Genomic DNA, 20,854 nt, shown 5'->3' with positions numbered 1-20,854 from the left:
ATATTGGTTCGTTCCGCTACTGCACCCTTTAGGTCTTTTTGATCAAGTGGTGCGGGGAACAAGGCGGGGGTGGAGGGGCTGGTTAGGCTAGGGAGCCTTTAAAGGAAGCCCGGATTATGTCACATGTACAGGTATCAATGCGAACGAGGGGAAGGTGAGGATGTTTGCTCTCTGATCTCTCAGATCCCCTGGTGTCTGAATCAGTCTTTTCAACTTCCTTCAACAGGGCAAGCCCGTCCAGGGCTCTAATACTAACGTTCAATCTCCGGAAGTTCCATCTCTTCAGGACATCATCTACAAGTTTGAACGCGTTTCCAAGTCATGTCGTCGAAGTCGGCGTTAGAGCCTCCTATGTGGGACGACGCTCGAAGGACTTACAGGCTATTGCGTTCAATCTCACCACAGTTTCACGGTACGCTCCTAGAACTGTACTGGACACATTACAATGCAGGCGTGCCCCTCGTGGACAGGGGCTCATTTGAGCAGTCGGTCACGGATACTGGAGGGCTATACCACTGCCAATTTCTGCATATTTCGATGTTGGCTATGGGCTACCATTTTGCCGACCAAAGCAACCAAGATGTGCGACAAATCACGACCATCAGCAATGAGAGCACATTCCACTACGAAGCAAAATTTCAGGTGTGGCAGAGGCTTCGATCTCCGAAACTGTCAACCGCCGCCGCCCTCATAATACTAAGCGATCTTGAATTCCAGGTCGGCAACAGTGCCCTGGGAAGAAGGTTTACGGGTATGTATGTTCATTCATGACCCTTGTTGTGACCAAAATGCATCTCTTCCTTCCAATTTTTGGTCAAATGCAGTAAAATATACTGACTCAAGACCAGAAATGGCTTCTCAAATTGCTCTAGACAAAAGTACCACTCTGCACGACCACCCAGCTGGTAGCTCCAGCGAAGAAACATCCATGAGGCAGCATGTCTTTGCAGCCTGTTCGCTTTATGACAAGTATGTCCGAACAAGCACGTGGCTGGTGCTATCTGCTGACGCCAACCAGCAACTGGGCGTTGCTGGGAAGCCGACCACCCCTGACGAGGGCGCTGGAAGTCAGGCACAGCGAGTGGGCGGCTCGATCGGACGATGGATATACGTCTCGCCTGCCGAGCACCCTGGCAGGGTTGGGAGGACAGATGTATGTCGCCGCAGCAAAACTTCAGACATTTTATGAAAGCATCGTTGAGATGCGTCATTTTGTCGATACATCATGCGACGGCTTACCTCCGTTGGGCAGAGCCTATTCTGAAATGGCGACCTTGAAGCGTGGTATGACAGCTTGGTATCAGACTCTGCCACCAGACCTGCATTGGACGTCAGATAAGAAAGATGTCGTTCCGCTTGGCTTTTTTCTTTTACAGTAAGACCATCCTCTACCGCTGGCGTGATGCACGTTCATTCCTTATCTCACTGCAATTCCACAATCCTTCGCCCCGTCCTGGTCTGACGATGGACAGTCAACAGTACAACGCAGCTATGATCCGGCTGCACCAGTCGTTTACCTGTTACCCGTCGCAGAAGACCGGCTCTGTGGCTGATGCCCCGAGCGAGAATGCTCACCTCAAGCATCTGATCGCCATATCCCAATCGGTCTGTTCAAGACACGCCAAACAGATTGTGCACCTGCTCGATGCACAACAAGCGCGCTTCGGTCATGCTGTAGCTCTGCTACCAGGACTGCAAACAGCTGCAACAGCTGCAGGTGCTCTTATGGACGGCATCACTCAAACGAAAGAGATGGCACAACGCGAGCCATCAATTCGACCTTTGAAGGTCCTACTTCAAATACTTTCTGCCTCGGCGGCGACATGCAAGCCTGCTGGGACCATGGCCGACATGATCCTCACCTTTCTTGATCGTTCGACGAATTCCTCATGACAACAGCGCCTGACTGAGGATGTCTCCCAGTGCCCACGCAATTCACGAAGATCAGAAGAGTCTCTTGGCTTCTCTGAAAAAGTCTTTTCGCCACATGTAAGTCTCATCATCGTATCATATGTAATGCTGAATCAGGTCGTTGACGTGGTTCTACGATACAGGCGGAATATCAGTCATAATCCATCGTTGAGAGCAACTTAGCCTCGTTATCCTGAAGACGCCCATTGAACGGACCCTACGTCGTCATTGGCTTTGAACAATTTTTCCGATGCAATCACTAAGCATTTAAGATCCGTTGCTCCGTGGCATACACTTTCCTCCATTGTGAAAGGGGGACAGACAGCGGCAGAGCTTTGTCATGAATTTGTTGTGGATTGGAGTGACTTCACCGGTGCCATGTGAAACGTGGGGGACTGGCCGTTTCTCGTTAGGCATTTGGGACTACCGATTTCCACATCCGAGGATGGAAATCGATATCCGGAGTCTCTTTTCCCCCACGGTACCAGGACAACTCGAGGGGTCAGAGTCTACGGACCCCGCACTTGAGTCGTCCGGACCAAGTCGCTGAAGGTTAGTCGCATGTCCGAGGACTTGGGATTGGGAGCACGGCGAACAAGCACTCTTGAGCCATCAATGGCTCTCTCGGCCGCTAGAACATCCACTCCGTGACTTCTGCCACGGGACAGCGCAAACAGCGAGTACATTCCCAGCAAGATACCAAGCGGGACGGCCTGGGATGGAAAAGCTTCCACTCTATGATCGAGACAAGTCATTTCTTCCTCACTCTAAGAGACGCAACGATCATGCAGGCGGGACAGGACTAATCTATTCGACAAAAAGCTGCGCTCAATAAGGTCCGGGGTTCCTGATAAACATGTCACTCCTTCCAGCGAACACGCCTCCAAAGGTTAGTTTTGAAAGATTCAGAAGTGGCCATGCCCTTGGCCACGTCGTGAGACCGGGTTATTGTACTGAACGATTGACAGCGAAGACAAAGCCAACCAAACCACGTCGTCAACCACATCGCCATTGCTGTTCCCGATGTGGAGGCCGCGATAAAATGGTACACTGAAATCTTGGGGTTTCGCAAATTACGCCAGACTCCTCGCTTGACCGAACGACGCAAGACCCCGAACGCCGCCATATTTGACATCTACGGGGACGAGTTACAGACGCTGAAGATCGCCTTTCTCGTCGCAGGCAACGGGGTCGGTATCGAGCTGTTCGAATTCATCGAGCCTTCGATGACCCAGCCGGCATCTTTCGACTATACTCGAGGGGGCGTCTTCCATATTTGCCTGACTGTGTCGGATCCCGACGCTCTCTGTGCGAAGGCAGTCGCTGCTGGTGCGAAGAAAATTGGCAAAACCATCTGTCCGTGGCGACATCTCGATGAAGATGATGTAGCACTCTATATCCAAGATCCCTGGGGAACCGTGATCGAGTTCTTGAGTTGCGACTTCGAGCTTCTTATGGCGAACCGCGTGGAAGCGATGGCGCCCGAAGCGGGCAGTGATTGAGCAAAACAGACTGTTCTGTGTCTGACCAATATATACATGGCACCTACGAGACCTATACCTGTTGGATTTGTTCAATCTCGATAGGGTTCCTTTCAGCTCAGCCAAACGGCCAGTGCGCACACTTCTATGTCTCCGTCCACCGAATCACGCCTGTACTCGAAATGACTTATCATATTCTTTTTCGTGTATTGCCCGCCTTTGGCCCAGTATTCGACCGTGCCGAGGATGACAAGCTCCGTGGCGTCGGGGCCACTGGTGAACACTTTGCTCGGTGTATGCTTCCGTCTCTCGATGTCGCCCTTCCGCAGATCTTGATGCAAGAGTCGGAGCGCTGGTAATAAGAGCGCAAGGTCGGTCAGCCACAAAGAACAACCATTGAAGAGTGGAAAGGCCGGTTGGTGAGCACATGATCCACAACTCTCGCCGGTCCCAACGAAATATGGATCCAAGCTTACCATCACGACCACGTACGTGGGAACCGGTCGGTAGCGTCAAGACTGCATCTTCTGTAAAAGACCTGGCGTACTCTTCGTGACTGCCAGATGTGTCTACCGCAGCGTAGTACCGAGAAAGGTGGGCCTTCACGTCCTCGCTCACTTGAGCGCCATAGAAATAACCAGAAAGGTTGCTTTGCTCCTCTCGCCCCGGCTTCTCGACATTGTCCTGCATTGTGCGTAAGCTTGTGAAAAGAGGCAGTGCTTGCTTCCGGAGAATTTGTTTTCTAGAGGCCACCTGACATGTGAACATCAGGGGAAATGCGGAAATACAGTTATGTGAAGGTAGCCGCTGTAGCATGAGGGTCTATCGTGGCCGTGTCGTTGAGGGGATCTCGCCTGATTATGGTCCACGTGTGCTCATCCTCGGTGTCCTAGCCCTCTAACCGCCTCGCATGCGGCGGTGTCGGTGAGAAAGCATTCCGAACAGCCTTTTCCGTCTCCACGGGGCAAAGTACAGCCGGGGGTAAACGACACGCCCCTTCCCCGCGCCACGATTCTACGCTTTTCTGAATGCCTCCCCCTCGACCCCTAGAGGATTGGATCTCCATACTTCACGCCCTGGCCGCCAAGAGCAATCTCGATCATGGACGACCAGCAAGGACGACATGCACTGATTCTGGGGGCGTCTGGTATTACCGGCTGGGCGATCGTCAATTCCATTCTTGAAGGGTATTCGAGCAAAGATGCGTTTGCCAAAGTCACCGCGGTCACCAACCGACCCTTGTCACGGGATGACAGCGGCTGGCCATCAGATTCTCGTCTGGACCTCGTCTCTGGCATCGACCTTCTGCAAGGCGGACAAGCAAGCTTGAACGAGCTGATAAAAGAAAAGATCCCATCTATCAACACTGTGACGCATTTGTACTTCTACGGTTGGTACTTCCAATGCTCGAGGCGCCCCTTTTGGCACTGAAAGACTCTGAGAACGACGTTAATGTATTCTTTATGAGTAGCCTATCAGCAGAACGACGATAACCGCATTGAATGCGACGTCAACCGGAAGATGCTGGAACGAGCCGTGACGGCAGTTGAAAACCTTTCCCCGAAGCTGGCATACACCGTCCTTCCAAGCGGTACAAAAGTATTGCTCTATTCTAATGCACTGGCGGATGAATGCTCAAGGCTCACACTACCTCTTCCCAGATTTATGGAGTTCACATGCTCGACCAATTCCCCTTCGCCGACATCCTACCCATCAAAGAAGATGCTCCTCCACTCCCAGAGCCTTGGGTCAGTGACCTCTTCTATTACGATCAGATAGACTGTTTGAAAACCCTGTCCCGGGGGAAACAGTGGACTTGGTGCGAAATCCGTCCTGATAACATTGTAAGTCCTTCTTCGTGAGACTTTCTTCCGAGCAAGCACCTTGTTACTAGAGCTAATCGGCACATATTAGATCGGCTTTGTGCCCAATAACAATGCCTACTGCCTCGCTCAGACGCTGGCACTGTACCTCAGCCTCTTCCATTACGTTGAGGGTGGCGGCGCTAGCTGCCCCTTCCCTGGAACAGAGAAGTCCTGGAAAGCGCTTTATAACGAGTCGCCTCAGGATATGGTGGCTCGCTTCTCGATTCACGCCAGCCTTCATCCCGAGAAAACCGGGACAAAGTCCTTCAATTGTGCAGGAGAAGAAACTTCCTGGAAAGAGAAATGGCCCATCATTTGCCAGTATTTTGACCTTCGCGGTACTCCTCCGGTAGAAGGTTCGATGGCGCCGTCAGCATACATGGAGGACCACAGACAAGATTGGGATAGGTTGGCCAAGCAATCGAGTCTCAAAGGTGGCTTCCTTGACAACAATATCTCGCATCCGCACTTTCAGTATTTCATCATGGCCTTGTTGGATTTTGATCGTCACATGGACATGGGCGCCATGAGAGCCACGGGTTATACAGAGATCATCAACACAAACGAGTGCTGGACAATTGCTTTTGATCGTATGAGAAAGGCCAGGATAATTCCCTAGGAGACTCTAGATCATTGAGGAGGACTGGTTATAAGAACCCTCTGTGAGGTTCGATCTTGAACCAAGCAGATACATAATACCACCCGAGAAGCCATGGTTCCTGGTTCCCCTATTTGGGTCCTCGTGATTGTTCATAACAGCAGAGATAAGTCCATATGCTCGACACGATCCATCTCTATTGGGCTCAGTAGCCAAGCATTTTCCTCCATGATGCGATTGTTGTAACCGTCACCCTGGAACTCCGACGCAAAGGGCGCGGTACCCCCTTGATCGCTAAAATAAGTCTGTTGGAGGTTGTTTGTGTCCATGAGGCAGGCATCGATCGCCTCTCCATAACTTGCAGGTAGGTCTTTGTCGGTGATGTCGTAGGAGAACATCCAAGCTTCATCGTTTGGATTTTCCATCAAGGCAAAGTCGGTATCAAAGAGTTCACCTTCAATTGGACTTGGTGGGAGACTGGGGATGCCTACAGGATAGCCAATGGCGGCCTGATGTGGAGGTATTGAAGTGCCAATGGGATCCTCCTCTGGTGGCGGTGTGACTCCAAATATTGGTGTGGGATCCCCTTTGGCCATTACACCAGTATCTGTGCATGCAGCGGACTGTATGTGATGCTGCTCACTGTCCGGGCGGTGATGGGGAGGCGGTCGTCGTTCCTTTATATATGTTGGAGGCATTTGAATCTTCGCAGTCTGGCACGCAGACTCGAGAACCTTATAAAACCGGTCCATACAGGACACCTCGGTTCCCACTTGTTTCATGATATCAGACAGTAGTGACAAAGCCTGCATGTCTTCCGGCTTCGGGGAGTTTCCTGTAAATTTGATCTCCAGGAGTTGTACGATGGTTGTGATGAGGACACAGGTCATAAAAGGCATGGGTAGTCCTTTTATGAGCCCGTTGACGTCGAGCATCTCACATAGGCTTGTCACCTGCCGCGCAGCATCGCGAACTCTTTTCCGTGATGCTGCGGCCGTCTCGTCGGCTTCCGTGTCGTCCGTGGGCAGCTTTGGGGGCATCAGGTGCCTTCGATGAACCGTAATGACGGCTGTATGGTACAACATGTAGAGGAGACTGCAATGTTGAACCAAAACACCATCTTCAGGCTCCCAGCCTTGGGTGAATGGCAGCGTCAACCAAGAATATTGTGACAAGTTGGCATACCAGGAGGAAAGCCCTGCTTCGATTTTCTCGAGGATCTTCTCCTCCGAGGTCGGGTTGGAAAGTCCAATTTGAATATCCACGTTCTGCATATGTGCATCCCCGCCATGCAGTTCTTTTAACTCCTCCAGTTCAAGATACTCGTGCCCGATCCTGCAGAGTTTAAGCAACTCGACGAACAAGACGGCCAGGTTGCGCCCCTCCCGTTGGCAGTGGTCCATGGGAGAACGCATTGACACGGACCAGGCTGTAGCGAGGTCGAGATCATCGAAGTCGTTTGTGGTAAGCATCAAGGTCGTGCACTCCCGAAGACGGATGTGGACTGGTCGACTCATACCATAAGCGATCATATAATCCCGCATAACGCAGCACCACCAAATTCTTTTTAAGAGGGGCTGTCTCCCTGGATCGATGGCAGCAATGATTTGACCTTGATGAAGACCTGTCTTCCTCGCGAGAGCCGCAGCCAGACCGACATAGTGCCACGGATCCTTGTGATCGTCCGGGGATCGGTACCAGAGAGTCATTAGTAAAAGACTCTGGATTAAGCACACGCGATCTTGCTCATAGTCCATGTCGTACAAAAGCTGGAACCAATCTTAGCAGTCTTTTCTTCCGACTAGATCGTGGGGAGATAAGGATACCTTCACCACTTCGAAGGCGTCGTTTAAGCACGTCTTCCGCAAGGTGTAGCCAGCGCCACGCAGGTAGTCCATGTCGACGGAATGCAGACCACCCAGCATGATTGCGTGGTACAGGAGGAGACTTACTTGCCCTTTGGAGCCATCCCTCCGCTGCATAATTGCGAAGACGGAGTGTGCGTCAAGCACCGGCATGAAGGGGTGCACAGACTTCAAATATGCCAGCCATAGCGCATTTTGCAATTCGACTGAGGGCGCAGACAGGGCCAGCTTTTCGCGAAGAAGATGTGAAACAGGCGGCGATAGCCGCGACGGAAGTGGCCTAACGAATGAGGGGAGATCGTTGTTGTAGAGCCGTGCCAGAGGACAGGAAGGTCGAGTCCAAAGGCGGTCAGGCGGCCGCTCGATGTTCTCCTTGTTGTAAATATGAACATCAGCTTCAGGCCGGGAATCTACTATGCACCCAAAATGTAATTAGCTTTTCCTCAAGCATAGACGCAGGCCAGATCACAAGATACCTACGTACTTGTTGACGAGATGCTTGTTGACGAGATTCCTGTTGAGCTAGGAGTGGATCAGCGTGCATTTCACCACAGGGAAGCGGTCTATGAGTGCAATACCTTTGCGACTGTGTTCCCCTTGTAGCTGTAGGCTCCACAGGACAGTTGACCTGATCGAGCTTGCAGTTGGTGCAGGGAATACTGCCGCCATTGGAGTCGCAACGGACTTTGCGAGCCCTGCAGCGTAGGCAGGCGCGACGAGCTCTCCTTCGGGTGACACCATGGCTTTGCCTGGGCTCCCTTGAAGATGACACTGGCTGTTCGCGAGCCGACTGCGAGCCAGATGGAGAGGTCATGGTGACCGTGGTTAATTTGGACCTTGAGAATAAATTGCTGATTCCGAGTTGGATGGCGAGTAAAACGTTCCAAGGTCAAACGATTGAGAGAAGCCGAAATAGGTCTTTTGCGTGGGAAAGGGAAGCAAGAACCCGACAAGAGCCAGAGCCGGGGGCAGAGAACGCACGATGCGGGGTCGAAGCATGGGAGCTGGCAAATCCCCGTGGGTAACCCCTCCCTAATGTGAGGTAGAACATAGTAACCTATGTCATGTCCAGTGCCAACAGGCGTAATGATGCGATGCCCATTGGTTATCACAAGAAGCAAAGACGGCAACTAAACATGGATGTGTGCCAGAGACAGTAGGATAACTGGGCGATTTGATCGACCAGGTAATCTTCAATCTGGCGCCATGAGAAGTCGGATTGGACCCTAATGTAATTTACACTGCCGAGCAGACCCTTATTGAAAAGAGTGCAAGAGGTACTGCAAGGTTCTGAGAGAATTCACCTTTTCCAAGAATAAAGCTATCACTAGTCGTCGTTTATCATGTCTGAAGTTTGAACCAAGGGGTAGCGTTCATGCTGCCGTATCTGTGGCAAGGTTGGCTGGACTGTGAGAGAAACAGGGTTTGAAGCTTCAACTGTCAAAGAATTCCCTCTCTTCTCCAGATCTCGCGGCTGCCTCCACCAATATCCGGTGGGGGTGTATCAATGGGTGCATTATTTTTCAGTCATCACCTAGATGCTTCCACCTTTGAAGACTATCCACGCTATGGATATTATTATCCGAAGTCCGCTTCTGGACCGAGGACCCCGCCACTGCAACTATATTCCTCAATTCTGTAACACTCTACTGTATCTGGGTTGGTTGATCGCCTCTCAATAGATTAGATCAGTAAGACCGTGCTGGTGGGACCGGTGTAAATCTTGTGCCTGATACCTTTCGAGATGACGAACCTATGATATGATTCTGTTCGTTTTAGGTCTCGACAGCAGTTCCTCGGCTGGAATATAGTCAACACTAGCATATGAAAGAATATTTAGGTATTCTGGAATTAGACCTGTTGAGGAAGGCGCTCGGAAGAGTGTCGTCACGCTATGCCACACCTATTCCATTGCGTAGCCTCACTTTACGCGATGCAACCCCTCGGGCAAAGATGGTTCGTGCCGGTCTGGTGGCATTGGAACAAGGGCTAAATCTAACAGATAACGTAGTCAATCACGGAGGCCTGATCGTGGTATATTCGATCATTCACTCGATTGACGAGTACACGCCAGTACACGCTTCATGCACGCGATGGAGCCCACGCACAGTTTGAAGGGCAAGGTGTACGCAATAACAGGTGGTGGATCTGGAATCGGCCTCGCTACTGCTGAGTTGCTGGCAAGCTATGGAGCCAAGGTTTCGCTGGCGGACGTCAATCTGAACGCCCTTAAAGATGTGCAAGCGCGCATCGAGAAGAATGGAGGAAAATGCCTGATCACTGGTGTTGATGTGGCTGACAGCGAGAAAGTCGACCAGTGGATACAAGAAACGGTCCAGATCTTCGGGACCCTCGACGGAGCTGCCAACCTAGCAGGCATCATACCAAAAAACATCAACATCGACTGTGTGGAAGACCTAGACAACGGAAGTTGGGGCAGGGTCCTTGATGTCAACCTTACGGGGGTCATGTATTGCTTGAGAGCCGAGCTGCGGCATATGAAACATGGCGGGTCCATCGTCAACGCTTCAAGCGTCGCTGGGCTGCGAGGATTTGCCAAAAATGCAGCCTACGTGGCTTCCAAACATGCCGTCATTGGGTTGACAAAGACGGTGGCCCAGGAGGTAGGGAACAGAAGTATACGATGCAATTGTCTAGCGCCGTAAGTGACAGTCCAGCAGGAAACGCAATGGAGCACTAACATGATCAATCATCAGTGGCTTGATTGATACGCCGATGCAACGACATTCAACGGAGATCCGGGGAATGGACATGCCATTGACTCAGCAGCCCATTCAAAGAAAAGGTCGGGCTGAGGAGGTGGCGCATTTGATTGCATGGCTGATGTCTGACGCATCAACATTTATCACTGGGACTGTGCAAGTCATTGACGGTGGTTGGTTTGCTTAGCATGGAGGAAACCATTCAATTCGATGTACCGTCCATTGACTTCTCCCATGGCTCTGGGCTGGCCAGAACCCGCAACATCCTATTTTTGCATAAGTTGCAGAGTTTAACGAGCTCGTAAATATTGCCATCGGCGAAGACATGTCGGTGTAAGGAGCAAAGCATGCCATGGGACAGAGATTTCATGACTCAGCTACACAGCAATTGGCCACGACAATGACGTGGTTCTCCAAGCATCTCTCCTATTCGAATACAACAGACGACAAGACACAGGGTGCAGTCATGTGTCGTGTCTAGATGTCAGCTGGATGATGTAGATCATCTGGACTTAATCGTTTATCGAATCAAATAACGAACGCATACAGTCGTTCCAAAAATGTATTTACATTCTATCTGGCCCAGAGCATGCTTTCTGAATCAGGAGAGCTTATATACTACACCACTACTGCTCATCTATCTTTTCGCAGGTGTGGCTTTGACACTCAGCTCAGGCACAGCCCATACCATGTATGCCTTCATGTGTTTCATTTGACCATCCGGGTCCCACAAATTGGCTCCATCCACCGCCTCAATGTCGAATTTCCAGAGGAGGCGAACCAGAGCCAGGCGAATCTCCATCCAAGCAAGGCTAACAGTGACGTTAGCTCGGAAGAATCTCATGTGCGGGAAGACTCACTTTTTGCCTAAGCAGACTCGGGGTCCCAGCGAGAACGGTTGCGTCGCTCTTTTGTGATCGGTTGAGTAGGCTTCCTCTAGCCACCGCTCAGGAATGAACTCATCAGGTTGAACGAAATTTGCTGGATTATGAGAGGCAGCCCATGAGCTAACTGAGACTGTTGTGCCGGAAGGTACATCATAGCCATCAATGATAGCGCCACCATCAGGGACACTTCTCAGCAAGCCTGGAGTAATGGGAGGGTGAACGCGAAGACCCTCATTGATACAGGCATTGAGGTAGGACATCCTCATGGTCCGATCGTGGCTGATGTCTTCTTCACTGGAAAATTCCGAGCGGATTTCTTGGACCAATTTGTCATAAGCTCTTCGATCGCGCAGCAAACGCGCCGTCAACCCGGACAGTGAGTTGGCAGTAGTTTCACTCCCAGCGAGACTGATGCTGTTAGATATCACAAGGGGTCGGCTGTGCAATGCACTCACATAAACAACGCCGAGTTGGTGATGATTTCTTCTTCCCGCAATTCGAATTTATCCTGCTGTTTCAATATGTACCAAAGAAAGTCGCGATGGTCGTCGTTTGTGTTTTCAAGACGCCTAATCCTCATCAGTCGGGCCCAAAGAATCTCGTGGACTAGGCCCAGACACTCACTTCTTGACTTGAGCTCGTGTGAGTTTCATGTGCTCCTTGTTTGGTGCAAAGATATCGCCAAAAGCACGCAACAACAGCTTTTGCAATGGTGTGCCAGCCGTTGCAAATCTCCTGGTAGCTTGGACCAATGCACCAGCTTTCACGGCTTTGAATACCAGGGTCACCCAATAGTGGTACTTGCCGTCATCAAGACAACCATAGTATTCTTTGAAAGCCAAATCGCCAATGGCGTCAAAAGTCAGGAAGTTATACCAATCGGCCAGGTTGAAGATTCGACCTTGTTCGCTAAACTCTGCAACCTTGTCCGTAAATTTGTGTATGTGACTGTTGATGATGGATTCTTGCTCATTGAGCGCCTTCTGTGAGAACGAATATGCGAGGCCTCGTTTTTGACGAGCGTGCGTAGCCTCGTCGGGCTCGTACTGCATACTGACGACGCCTTGGATGGACTGGACAGCTCCGGCGTGCACCGGATCTTTTGGCATGTTTGTTTTGCCATGTCGATACCCGTATATGTCGTCCCATGCTTGAACGCCATTGAAAGAGAGCTCTGTAGGGGCAATTCGCACCACGGGTCCTGTGGATATCTCAGCATGACAACTTCGGAACTGGACTTCACCCTACCGTATTTATCATGCAACGTCTTGACGTCCATGCCCATCCGGCCGTTCAGCAAGGAGATGATGGTCGGAACTGGACAAAATTTGTTGATTAGCGGGCCGGGATACTTCGATAGTGGATGGAAGTAGATCCGGTAAATCATGAGCATGGCAAAGTAGCAGGAGAGACCGATTACGGCAAGATACACGATGCCCATTGCGTCCAGGCCACCAATGGTGGGAGCACTCCAGGAAACCATCTCTGCTGTCGACTCAAGGTCGCTGCGAAAGCTAGGCTAAGGTGTCGAACTGTCGAGCCATGCGCGAAGGAGAGGGCGAAGCTGGCCTTGAATATTGCGTCGGATTCGCAGGCCGCCTTCAAAGAAAGAGACGTCCTGTAATGTCGCCTTCCCCTTTCGGCCCAACAGAGGCTATGAGCACTGAAAACTCCAACAATCGCGCCCGAGGCTGGAACAGTTGTAACGGGATATGGTCAATTTGTCGATATGCCTCGGGGTCACAAATGCGGTTGTTATCCTGGCACCATGAGCTGTACGTCAGTGGCCCAAAACTAACTTAGATGAAGGTTGTGAGTATCCGATCTCCTCGCTTCCGTCACGGAATTGATTACCCATCCCACGCAAGCACCCCGAGTTCTCCAGATTGCTACTCCATCCTCCGCGCGGGGCCATTCTGTTTATATCCTAGCATCTGATCTTTCCCCAGATTGACCCTGAAAGCACTCTTTCATTTGTACGTCCATGCTGATCGATCTTCTAACCGATTGCCGACGGTTCAAACAAAGTGCTGCCCGGAATGACTAAGATGACAGACAATACTTTTGTCGAGAAGGATGCTTCTTCGGGCGTTGAGCCCTCAATTGAGCACGTAACCAAGGTCCCCGAAAATAACGATGTGATCCCCGAATACCATGGGTTCGCCACGGATATCGAGCATGTGCCAAGGGGCTATTTCACAAGCAAGTACTTCCTGGGCACCTACACCGCGCATGTCTTCACCTTTCTTGGCGGTCTGGCAGGCTTCAACTTGATTGCTCCTATCCTTGGTCAGATTGATGCCGACATTGGACCCAGCGACAATATCAACTGGGTTGCTCTTGTCTTTACGCTTGGACTCGCTCTCGGCATTGGACTCATGGGCCGCGTCACTGATATCTTCGGCCGACGTTGGTTCATGATCATCGGGAACCTTCTCGGGGTCATTGGGGCCGTTGTTTGCTCGAGGGCTCAGACTGTGAACACTCTAATTGCCGGAGAGACTTTGATCGGCTTTGGTTCCAGCGCGGCGTATGCTTTCAACTTCGTCATCAGCGAGATTGTCCCAATGAAGTACCGGTTTTGGGCGCTGGGAGGTCTTTTCTTTTTCACGCTACCAACAAACGGCTTCAACACCATCATTGCCACCTCTTTTATCGTCCACACCAAGCAAGGCTGGAGGTGGTGCTACTACCTCACCCTGATCCTGGATGCCATCGCCACAGTGCTCTACTTCACCTTCTACCATCCTCCCAGCTTCGAGATGAAGCACAACAATGCTTCCAGGAAGCGAGTAATCAAGGAATTCGACTTTGTGGGAGCATTTGGTTTGCTGGCCGGCGTGACGCTATTGCTGATTGGACTTAACTGGGGTGGCAGTCTCTATGCCTGGAACGACGCCCATGTTATCGCTACAATGGTGGTCGGCGGCGTCATCATTCTCGCCCTTCCTGTGTGGACCATCTTTGGGAAAGTCAAGGACCCCTTTATTCCCAAACGCCTGTTCAACAGGGGCTGGACCGTTTCCATGCTTTCATCATCAGTTGGGGCGACCGTCTACTACAGCTTCTCCATCATCTGGCCTTCGATGGTCAGCACTGTTTTTGCCCAGGGAGACCTGGTTTGGGCAGGCTGGGCATCCTGCTTGGTCTCTATGGGCATAGCGCTTGGAGAAGTGATTGGCAATGCACTGACCCTGACCGTCACCAAGCAAAAGTATCAATGCATAACAGCTATGACAGTGGGGACAATTTTCTTGGGAGGAAAGTATTACCAAACGCAGAACTATTGCCAGAAGAAACACTAACTTTTTGCAGCCTGTGCGACTGTCGGGGTCGATGACAAGGGCAAGGCCATGGCTTTTGTTTTCATTTCCTGTCTTTTCATTGGATGGAACGAGGCCGTGGTCGCGACGTTGGTTGGTGTCTGCATCCACGACCAGCACGACATAGGAGTTGCCGCCGGCTTGTCCGGCTGCATTCGCTCGCTCCTCGGCTCTGTCTCCGCTGCAATCTATCTGGCTGTCCTCAGAAGTCGACTGGCGCATACAATCCCGGCCGAAGTTGTCCCTGCGGTCGTGGGAGCTGGTCTTCCCAAGAGCTCTGTCGCGGCTTTCATCGAAGCTCTCGAACTTGGTTCCACTGCTGCTTTCTCGAAAGTCCCTGGCGTTGATTCGGCGATCATCGCCGCTGGATCCCGAGCATACCGAGTTGCCAACATGGATGCTTATCGAACAGTTTTTCTTTCCAGTCTTGCCTTCGGGGGAGCATGTATCATCCTCAACATCTTGATCCCCAATGTCGACGAACTCATGAGCGGTGACATTGCTGTTACACTCCACGCAACGAAGCAAGAAGATGATGAAGCACTCCCAGGTGTTGGTGACAATGCGTTGCACGCTCGCCGTCAACATTAGACGGGCCCCCAATGGGGAGAAGGGACACAAGCAGATAAGCATCATAAGGTCCGGTTTGAAGAGTTGTTACCCTACCTGCTTACAACTTTTGAGACATCACCGAACCAGGTACTTACAAACTATATAGTGTCCTCGAGATCATCGCTTTCAAGGATGTATCTTCGGAAGTATTCTTCTGCTAGCAGGATCAGAAAGGCACCGTCAAATTTTGCTGACAAGAAGAGGACTGAGAGGCAATTGCCTGTGTATGAGCCTCTTAAGGCATGTCACTTTCTCGAGTGTAGCCAGTCGAAGGGGTTCACCTGGAAAATGTTTAAACATGGTGCGTTCTTGGATGCTACATGTGCAATGATGTAGACACGTACTTGATTTGCTGCAGCTTGAATTAGATGAACAATGAATATGATATATCGTTTCGAATCATTCAAGGCAAAGATAAAGGATAGCATCCATGGTGACCAATAACATGTGTGACGATTCGAAGAGCTCTCGAGCTCTCAGCAAACCTGCTTGAAAATATCTACTAGCTCAACATATCATCCCAGTCCACGAGAGGTCACCGGCACCAAGTGATCTTCCTACTGCCACAATTATTCTGTACAATGAGCTGATCGACCAGGTGTACAGCCTTCTGGCATGTGAAGCACTCGATGGTCATGATTTCTTCCATAGACGTTTCACAGTGATACAGGCCGTACACATTTCAATATGTCAAATCTTGCCTTTGTCCAGATACCTAGTTGGAATATTCACCCACTTGGCTCGCAAGTATTCGCATACGTTCTTGCCCAGAGAGTCATAGCTCGCCGTAGAATTGACGCCGCGGTCGAGGTGGTCCTTCAAGAGGAAATGAACCGCCCGAACATGCGGCATCTCGAAGCGCTCGATCCTCCCACCCTTGTACTCGTCTTGCAGGAGACTTTTGACCGTAGGAATGGTTAGGCTGGACCTGAGCCATTCCCACTCCTCGTCGTCCCGGGCGAAGAATCCAACATTGGCATCAGAGCTTTTGTCTCCTGACCTACCATGCACGATATGGCCGAGAGGAGCTTTTGTCGTCGGACCCCAGGAGCCTGGTGCGAGCGGGTTTTCTGTCTCTGAGCACGGTTGTTGACGGGGGAAGGTCTTCGTGACCTCTGGCGGGCTGATATCAATTGTCGATCCATGGAAGGCATGGACTTGCTGCTGGATTTCCGTTTGGGGTAGCAAGGCCACCCAATACCTGGATAGATTTAGCATATGTACAATCAAAGTTTGGCAGGTTCAAGGGCACAGCATACTCAAAGTATGGTTTGCCAACCGCCTGCCGCATATCCAAAGCAGGGGTGGAGCCTGGATAGCCCATCAGGCAGTTCTCGACACACCAACGTGCAAAGCAGGGCGTGTCGGGGGTAACGCTTATATTGGACCCTGCAGATATGATATCGGGATTCTTCGTCTGAGCGAAGATGCGCAGGTCCACGGTGGCTTCGTCCTGGTTCTTTGGATTTGGGGCCGGCGATCCTGTCACGGTGAAGGTGAGAGTGTGGAATTCTTTGCGATAATGTCCCATAGAAGCGACTGTCTGACGTTCAACCATTTGACGCTTTTCCTCGATGTCGAGGCCGGTCAAGAAGAAGTGGAACTCGGCTTGATAACCGCCCTTGGCTGTGATGCCCACTTTGGTTGTTGGTGGTGGAGGATGTCCAACGATCCCAGAGACGCGGACCTTTTCCGGGCCGTCTTGGGTCATTTTGATATGCCTCAGCTCCGCAGTTACATCCGAGTTGTGATAGTAGACCCCTTGAATCTCATATAGCAATTGCGATAAGACACTGTCCACGCTCACAATCCCTCCCGTGTTTTCCTCCTTCGTGATGGTAAACTCACCACTCTCCTCGATTTGTGCAATCGGAAAGCCGAAATTGGTGCAATTGTTTTTGGCCAGGAGCTCCTTCTTGAAACCAGTGTAGTACCCACCGGTCACGTATGTGCTGCATTCGATAAGGTGCCCAGCAATCAAGGCATGCGCAAGCTGCGTGAAGTCTTGACGTGACCACTGATGCCACCAGATCGCAGCCCCCAGAGCAGGTGAAGCGTCAGAAAGACGACCGCCTATCACGATATCGGCGCCAGTGGCCAGAGCCTCCGCGACTCCTACTCCTCCGAGGTAGCATTGAGCACAGACAGGAGCCCACCCCCAGTCTTGTATCGGCTGGTCTGCAGGTAAGGACAGGAACTCTTCTCCTTTTGCAAGAAGGTCCGTGACCTTTTCTGTCACGTCGTCTCCGGTGATCCAGGCTACTTTCAGATCAGTGCCTTTGTCCTTGCAGATTTGTTGGACACGTTTTGCCATTGCTTCAATGTCACTGGCACCAGCATTGACGACGACCTTTTTTCTGTTCGCAGCGATATCGGGGATTGCTGGGATGAGTGCTTCAATGAACGTAGCTTCGTACGACGTCGTGCCTCCATTCTCCTGACCAAGGGCTTCACGGTCTATTTTCGAGGAACCTCTGAATGTCATATTCATTTCAGACATCCAGTCACCCGTGATCACATCCACATGAGGGTTCTTAGATAGATTGGCAATTGCTTCAATCCGGTCGAAAACTCCCCCAGAACATCCGGCAATACCCACAGCTCGGCGTGTGGTGCGAGTGCCATTTGTGGCTCCATTCATGTTTTCGGGAGCACCTTTCATGGCTGCGTCCAGGTCAATGTCTTTCTGTGACCTTCTCTGGGTGAATATTCAATTATCGCAGAGATGTCAGAACTCAGAAATGCTATACACCTGGCAACGAGAAAATGATCAGGCGTGATGTTTAGTACTGACCCCGGACCAGCCAGCATAAGACTCGGTTAGCCAGACTACACACCCAAATCTTTCCTACAAAATCCATGTTGAAGTCGCTTCCACTTCCAGCAAAATGGCACTTCGGCTAAAGGGACCGCTACGCGGGCAATGGTGGACCCATTGTTTGGTGGGGTACCAGTAACCCCAAGCCCGAACTCTTCTTGAGGCGTCGACCATCGGAGAGGAGAATCATTTCCGACGGCAGTCTCTCCGTAGCATCATGTTCGTTGCCTGTTTGGACAAGGTCCACAGCAGATCCGAGGCACCACGAACCGAGTGGCCATGCTGCCACATTCTCCACCCTAACAAGGAAGGGAGTCATGGAACTTTGTGGTTACCTTGTTTGCTTTTCAATTCAACTTGCAAGGATCGAGCCCAGAGGTCACACCTACCATACGCATATCTTGCACCAGCAAACTATCAGACTGTTGACCTGTGCAATCGATCTCGCCAAAACAGACCTCAAGATGTTGCTCGACGACGTTGCCTCTCAGCTGGATCCGAGAAGCGTCTCGCTAGCCACAAATATTTATCGGCTTTTCCTGGTGGTACGTGCCTGTTTAGAACTCCCAACGGCTACATCTGCGTCAAGCACTAAATCTTGACAGTTCTTTGTGTACTGGGCTGCTGTGGCGGTCTATCGACTCACGCTGCACCCTCTTGCCAAGTATCCGGGCCCGATACTATGGGCTATTTCACCAGTAGGATCAAGCTTCTAACAGGCCACGGGTGTTCAACTTAATGTCGTATAGGTACCAAGCATATACTACTTACTCATAGGGAGAATATCTTTTCAGTACAAGGTCCTTCATGACAGATATGGTAGGGAACCTGGCCATAGCTTTTACCCGTACCACAGTCCGTGCTAACAAAAGCAGGACCTGTCGTCCGTGTCATGCCAAATGAGCTGGCTTTCAATACCGCCCAAGCATTCGAGGATATCTACGGCCATCGACAGGGTAGACCTAACATGACAAGAGACCCTATTCATGTTGGAGCCGTCGAGGCCATTCCGGGGGCCAGCAACCTCACGATGTCAGACGAGGCAAACCATCCTCGCCAACGCAGGGCCTTGGCTCATGCTTTCTCCAAGAAGGCGCTTGACGAACAAGAAGATATCTTGTTGGGCTACGTACACAAATTCGTTCAGCGCTTGCGGGAATATGCCGCAGCGGGAAAACCTGCAAACATGGTAAGCTGGTTTAACTATTGTACGTTCGACATCATCGGGGATCTCTCATTTGGCGAACCGTTTGGCTGTCTGGAAGAAGGTCTGTCGTTCCGGTCTAAGGGAGGTAAAGACGCTGACGAGCTGAATAGGAGAAGGTAGCGAGTCGGCATCATGGGTTGTCCTTATTTATGAGAGCATCAAGTCCGGCGCCATCGAACAGGCTACCCGACGTTTTGCCTCGCCGGGATCTCTTCTTCAACGTTTCCTGCTCTGGTCATGTCCGTCGATCATCCGTGAGCGCCGTCTAAAGCATTTGCGGAACAGCACGGAGAAGGCAGTCCGCAGGATGAACACCAAGACCGAACACAAAGACTTCCTCTGGTATATCCTCAAACAACGAGAAAAGAAGAACGAAGTCAGTGACGACGAAGTCATCATGAACTCGGCTCTGTTCATGTGAGCCAATGACCTCTCTACCGTTTTATGATCTTGATCGGGCTAACAATGACCAAGTGTTGCCGGAAGCGAAACCACCGCCACCCTGCTCTGTGGTGTCACCAACCTGCTGCTCAGGAACAGAGATGTTTTAGAGAAGCTCAAAGCGGAAATCCGCGAGAACATCAAGACCAAGGAAGATCTTGTTATGGACAAGCTAGCTCAGCTTCCATATCTGAACGATTGCTTGGAAGAGGCTCTGAGGATCTTTCCTCCGGTCCCTATCGGGCTGCTCCGAGTCGTACCTAAGGGTGGATCGATGATTGATGGCCACTTTATTCCCGCTGGGGTATGCTCACATGACTCTTACTGGCACTACTTCCGTTGGCTTTTACTGACGATCTACCAATATAGACTTCCGTGTGCGTCAGCTCCTGGGCCGCATCTCACAGTCCGGCGAACTTCAGAGAGCCCGACACGTACATACCTGAAAGGTGGACGGACAAGTCTTACGAATCCGATGTCAGAAAGGCTTCTCAGCCTTTCTCCCTCGGGCCTCGAGGGTGTATAGGACGCAATCTGACCTATGTGGAACTACGGCTCATCCTTGGCCACTGGTTGTGGTACTTTGATATCGAGTTCTTTGATGGAGCTCCTTTGTGGGATCCTGCCAATGAATTTGCAGGTCTGAGAGCATACAACACTTGGGAGAAGAGTCCGTTGATGATATCCCTGACGGATATCAGAAAATGACAAAGTCTGGCTTCGGGACCACACATTCTTACTGGAGATCAACGCGCATTCTCTAGTGTCTGCTCAGAGGCAATGACCATATTCTGACCAAGCAAGCTAGGGAGTCTAGAACAGGAGAATTTAAGCAAGAGGCCCAGACCAATGGTCAATGGTCTACCATTAGACAGAATCGTCACTCATGCCATTGCTATGAATGAACTTGAAAGGCGCTCACGGACTTGGTGCCACATAGTTGAGAAGATAAAGTCATAGGTGGCCACCAAAAAGAATTACGCCCAGGCGATGCCACAACGCAAGGATCTGTTCACGGCGTGGGCTCGCGGTGTCATAGTTGATGATACTGTCTTCTCCAGCTAACCAAAGAGACCTGTGAGTATTGGTGATTATGACACCAGCCTGGTAGTGCGAAGCTATC

General features: G+C 51.1%; 10 protein-coding genes across 10 annotated transcripts; 6 read left to right on the top strand and 4 right to left on the bottom strand.

Moving 5' to 3' along the window:
* Positions 1-149: 149 nt before the first annotated feature.
* EDD37DRAFT_382298 (uncharacterized protein) lies at positions 150-2,105 on the top strand. Its single transcript, XM_062812120.1, has 5 exons — positions 150-751; positions 849-969; positions 1,019-1,375; positions 1,473-1,989; positions 2,055-2,105. Exons 1-4 carry the CDS (start codon positions 322-324, stop codon positions 1,891-1,893), a joined length of 1,329 nt encoding a protein of 442 aa, XP_062671184.1. The 5' UTR covers positions 150-321; the 3' UTR covers positions 1,894-1,989; positions 2,055-2,105.
* Positions 2,106-2,767: 662 nt separating this feature from the next.
* Positions 2,768-3,413, top strand: EDD37DRAFT_649621 (uncharacterized protein; the record flags this gene model as incomplete). The annotated part of the gene is made up of 2 exons (XM_062818152.1): positions 2,768-2,800; positions 2,880-3,413. 2 exons carry the CDS (start codon positions 2,768-2,770, stop codon positions 3,411-3,413), a joined length of 567 nt encoding a protein of 188 aa, XP_062671183.1.
* A 92-nt stretch (positions 3,414-3,505) lies between these two features.
* EDD37DRAFT_649620 (uncharacterized protein) lies at positions 3,506-4,082 on the bottom strand (the record flags this gene model as incomplete). The annotated part of the gene is made up of 2 exons (XM_062818151.1): positions 3,506-3,744; positions 3,869-4,082. 2 exons carry the CDS (start codon positions 4,080-4,082, stop codon positions 3,506-3,508), a joined length of 453 nt encoding a protein of 150 aa, XP_062671182.1.
* Positions 4,083-4,308: 226 nt separating this feature from the next.
* Positions 4,309-5,942, top strand: EDD37DRAFT_382271 (uncharacterized protein). Its single transcript, XM_062812119.1, has 4 exons — positions 4,309-4,782; positions 4,864-4,991; positions 5,054-5,236; positions 5,307-5,942. The coding sequence occupies exons 1-4, from the start codon at positions 4,494-4,496 to the stop codon at positions 5,874-5,876; spliced, it is 1,170 nt and encodes a 389-aa protein (XP_062671181.1). The 5' UTR covers positions 4,309-4,493; the 3' UTR covers positions 5,877-5,942.
* Positions 5,943-6,007: 65 nt separating this feature from the next.
* Positions 6,008-8,534, bottom strand: EDD37DRAFT_608745 (fungal-specific transcription factor domain-containing protein; the record flags this gene model as incomplete). The annotated part of the gene is made up of 3 exons (XM_062815079.1): positions 6,008-7,624; positions 7,682-8,133; positions 8,201-8,534. 3 exons carry the CDS (start codon positions 8,532-8,534, stop codon positions 6,008-6,010), a joined length of 2,403 nt encoding a protein of 800 aa, XP_062671180.1.
* Positions 8,535-9,813: 1,279 nt separating this feature from the next.
* Positions 9,814-10,630, top strand: EDD37DRAFT_562923 (3-oxoacyl-reductase; the record flags this gene model as incomplete). The annotated part of the gene is made up of 2 exons (XM_062813943.1): positions 9,814-10,382; positions 10,438-10,630. 2 exons carry the CDS (start codon positions 9,814-9,816, stop codon positions 10,628-10,630), a joined length of 762 nt encoding a protein of 253 aa, XP_062671179.1.
* A 450-nt stretch (positions 10,631-11,080) lies between these two features.
* On the bottom strand, positions 11,081-12,771 carry EDD37DRAFT_657558 (pisatin demethylase; the record flags this gene model as incomplete). Its single annotated transcript, XM_062818904.1, has 5 exons — positions 11,081-11,255; positions 11,304-11,738; positions 11,786-11,899; positions 11,955-12,531; positions 12,579-12,771. 5 exons carry the CDS (start codon positions 12,769-12,771, stop codon positions 11,081-11,083), a joined length of 1,494 nt encoding a protein of 497 aa, XP_062671178.1.
* Positions 12,772-13,326: 555 nt separating this feature from the next.
* On the top strand, positions 13,327-15,451 carry EDD37DRAFT_686541 (fungal trichothecene efflux pump). Its single transcript, XM_062819917.1, has 4 exons — positions 13,327-13,860; positions 13,885-14,569; positions 14,592-14,595; positions 14,646-15,451. The coding sequence occupies exons 1-4, from the start codon at positions 13,370-13,372 to the stop codon at positions 15,242-15,244; spliced, it is 1,779 nt and encodes a 592-aa protein (XP_062671177.1). The 5' UTR covers positions 13,327-13,369; the 3' UTR covers positions 15,245-15,451.
* Positions 15,452-15,698: 247 nt separating this feature from the next.
* On the bottom strand, positions 15,699-17,927 carry EDD37DRAFT_694003 (uncharacterized protein; the record flags this gene model as incomplete). The annotated part of the gene is made up of 2 exons (XM_062820076.1): positions 15,699-16,466; positions 16,525-17,927. The coding sequence occupies 2 exons, from the start codon at positions 17,925-17,927 to the stop codon at positions 15,956-15,958; spliced, it is 1,914 nt and encodes a 637-aa protein (XP_062671176.1). The 3' UTR covers positions 15,699-15,955.
* Positions 17,928-18,457: 530 nt separating this feature from the next.
* Positions 18,458-20,657, top strand: EDD37DRAFT_665354 (cytochrome P450). Its single transcript, XM_062819248.1, has 7 exons — positions 18,458-18,628; positions 18,689-18,781; positions 18,833-18,902; positions 18,959-19,351; positions 19,401-19,707; positions 19,765-20,035; positions 20,101-20,657. The coding sequence occupies exons 1-7, from the start codon at positions 18,548-18,550 to the stop codon at positions 20,437-20,439; spliced, it is 1,554 nt and encodes a 517-aa protein (XP_062671175.1). The 5' UTR covers positions 18,458-18,547; the 3' UTR covers positions 20,440-20,657.
* The last annotated feature ends 197 nt before the right edge of the window (positions 20,658-20,854 follow it).

Source organism: Exophiala viscosa, assembly GCF_022695815.1.
Source record: "Exophiala viscosa unplaced genomic scaffold EDD37scaffold_4, whole genome shotgun sequence".
Classification (NCBI taxonomy): Eukaryota; Fungi; Ascomycota; class Eurotiomycetes; order Chaetothyriales; family Herpotrichiellaceae; genus Exophiala; species Exophiala viscosa.
The sequence above is the reverse complement of the archived record's forward strand: the minus strand, read 5'-3'. Positions and strand labels throughout refer to the sequence as shown.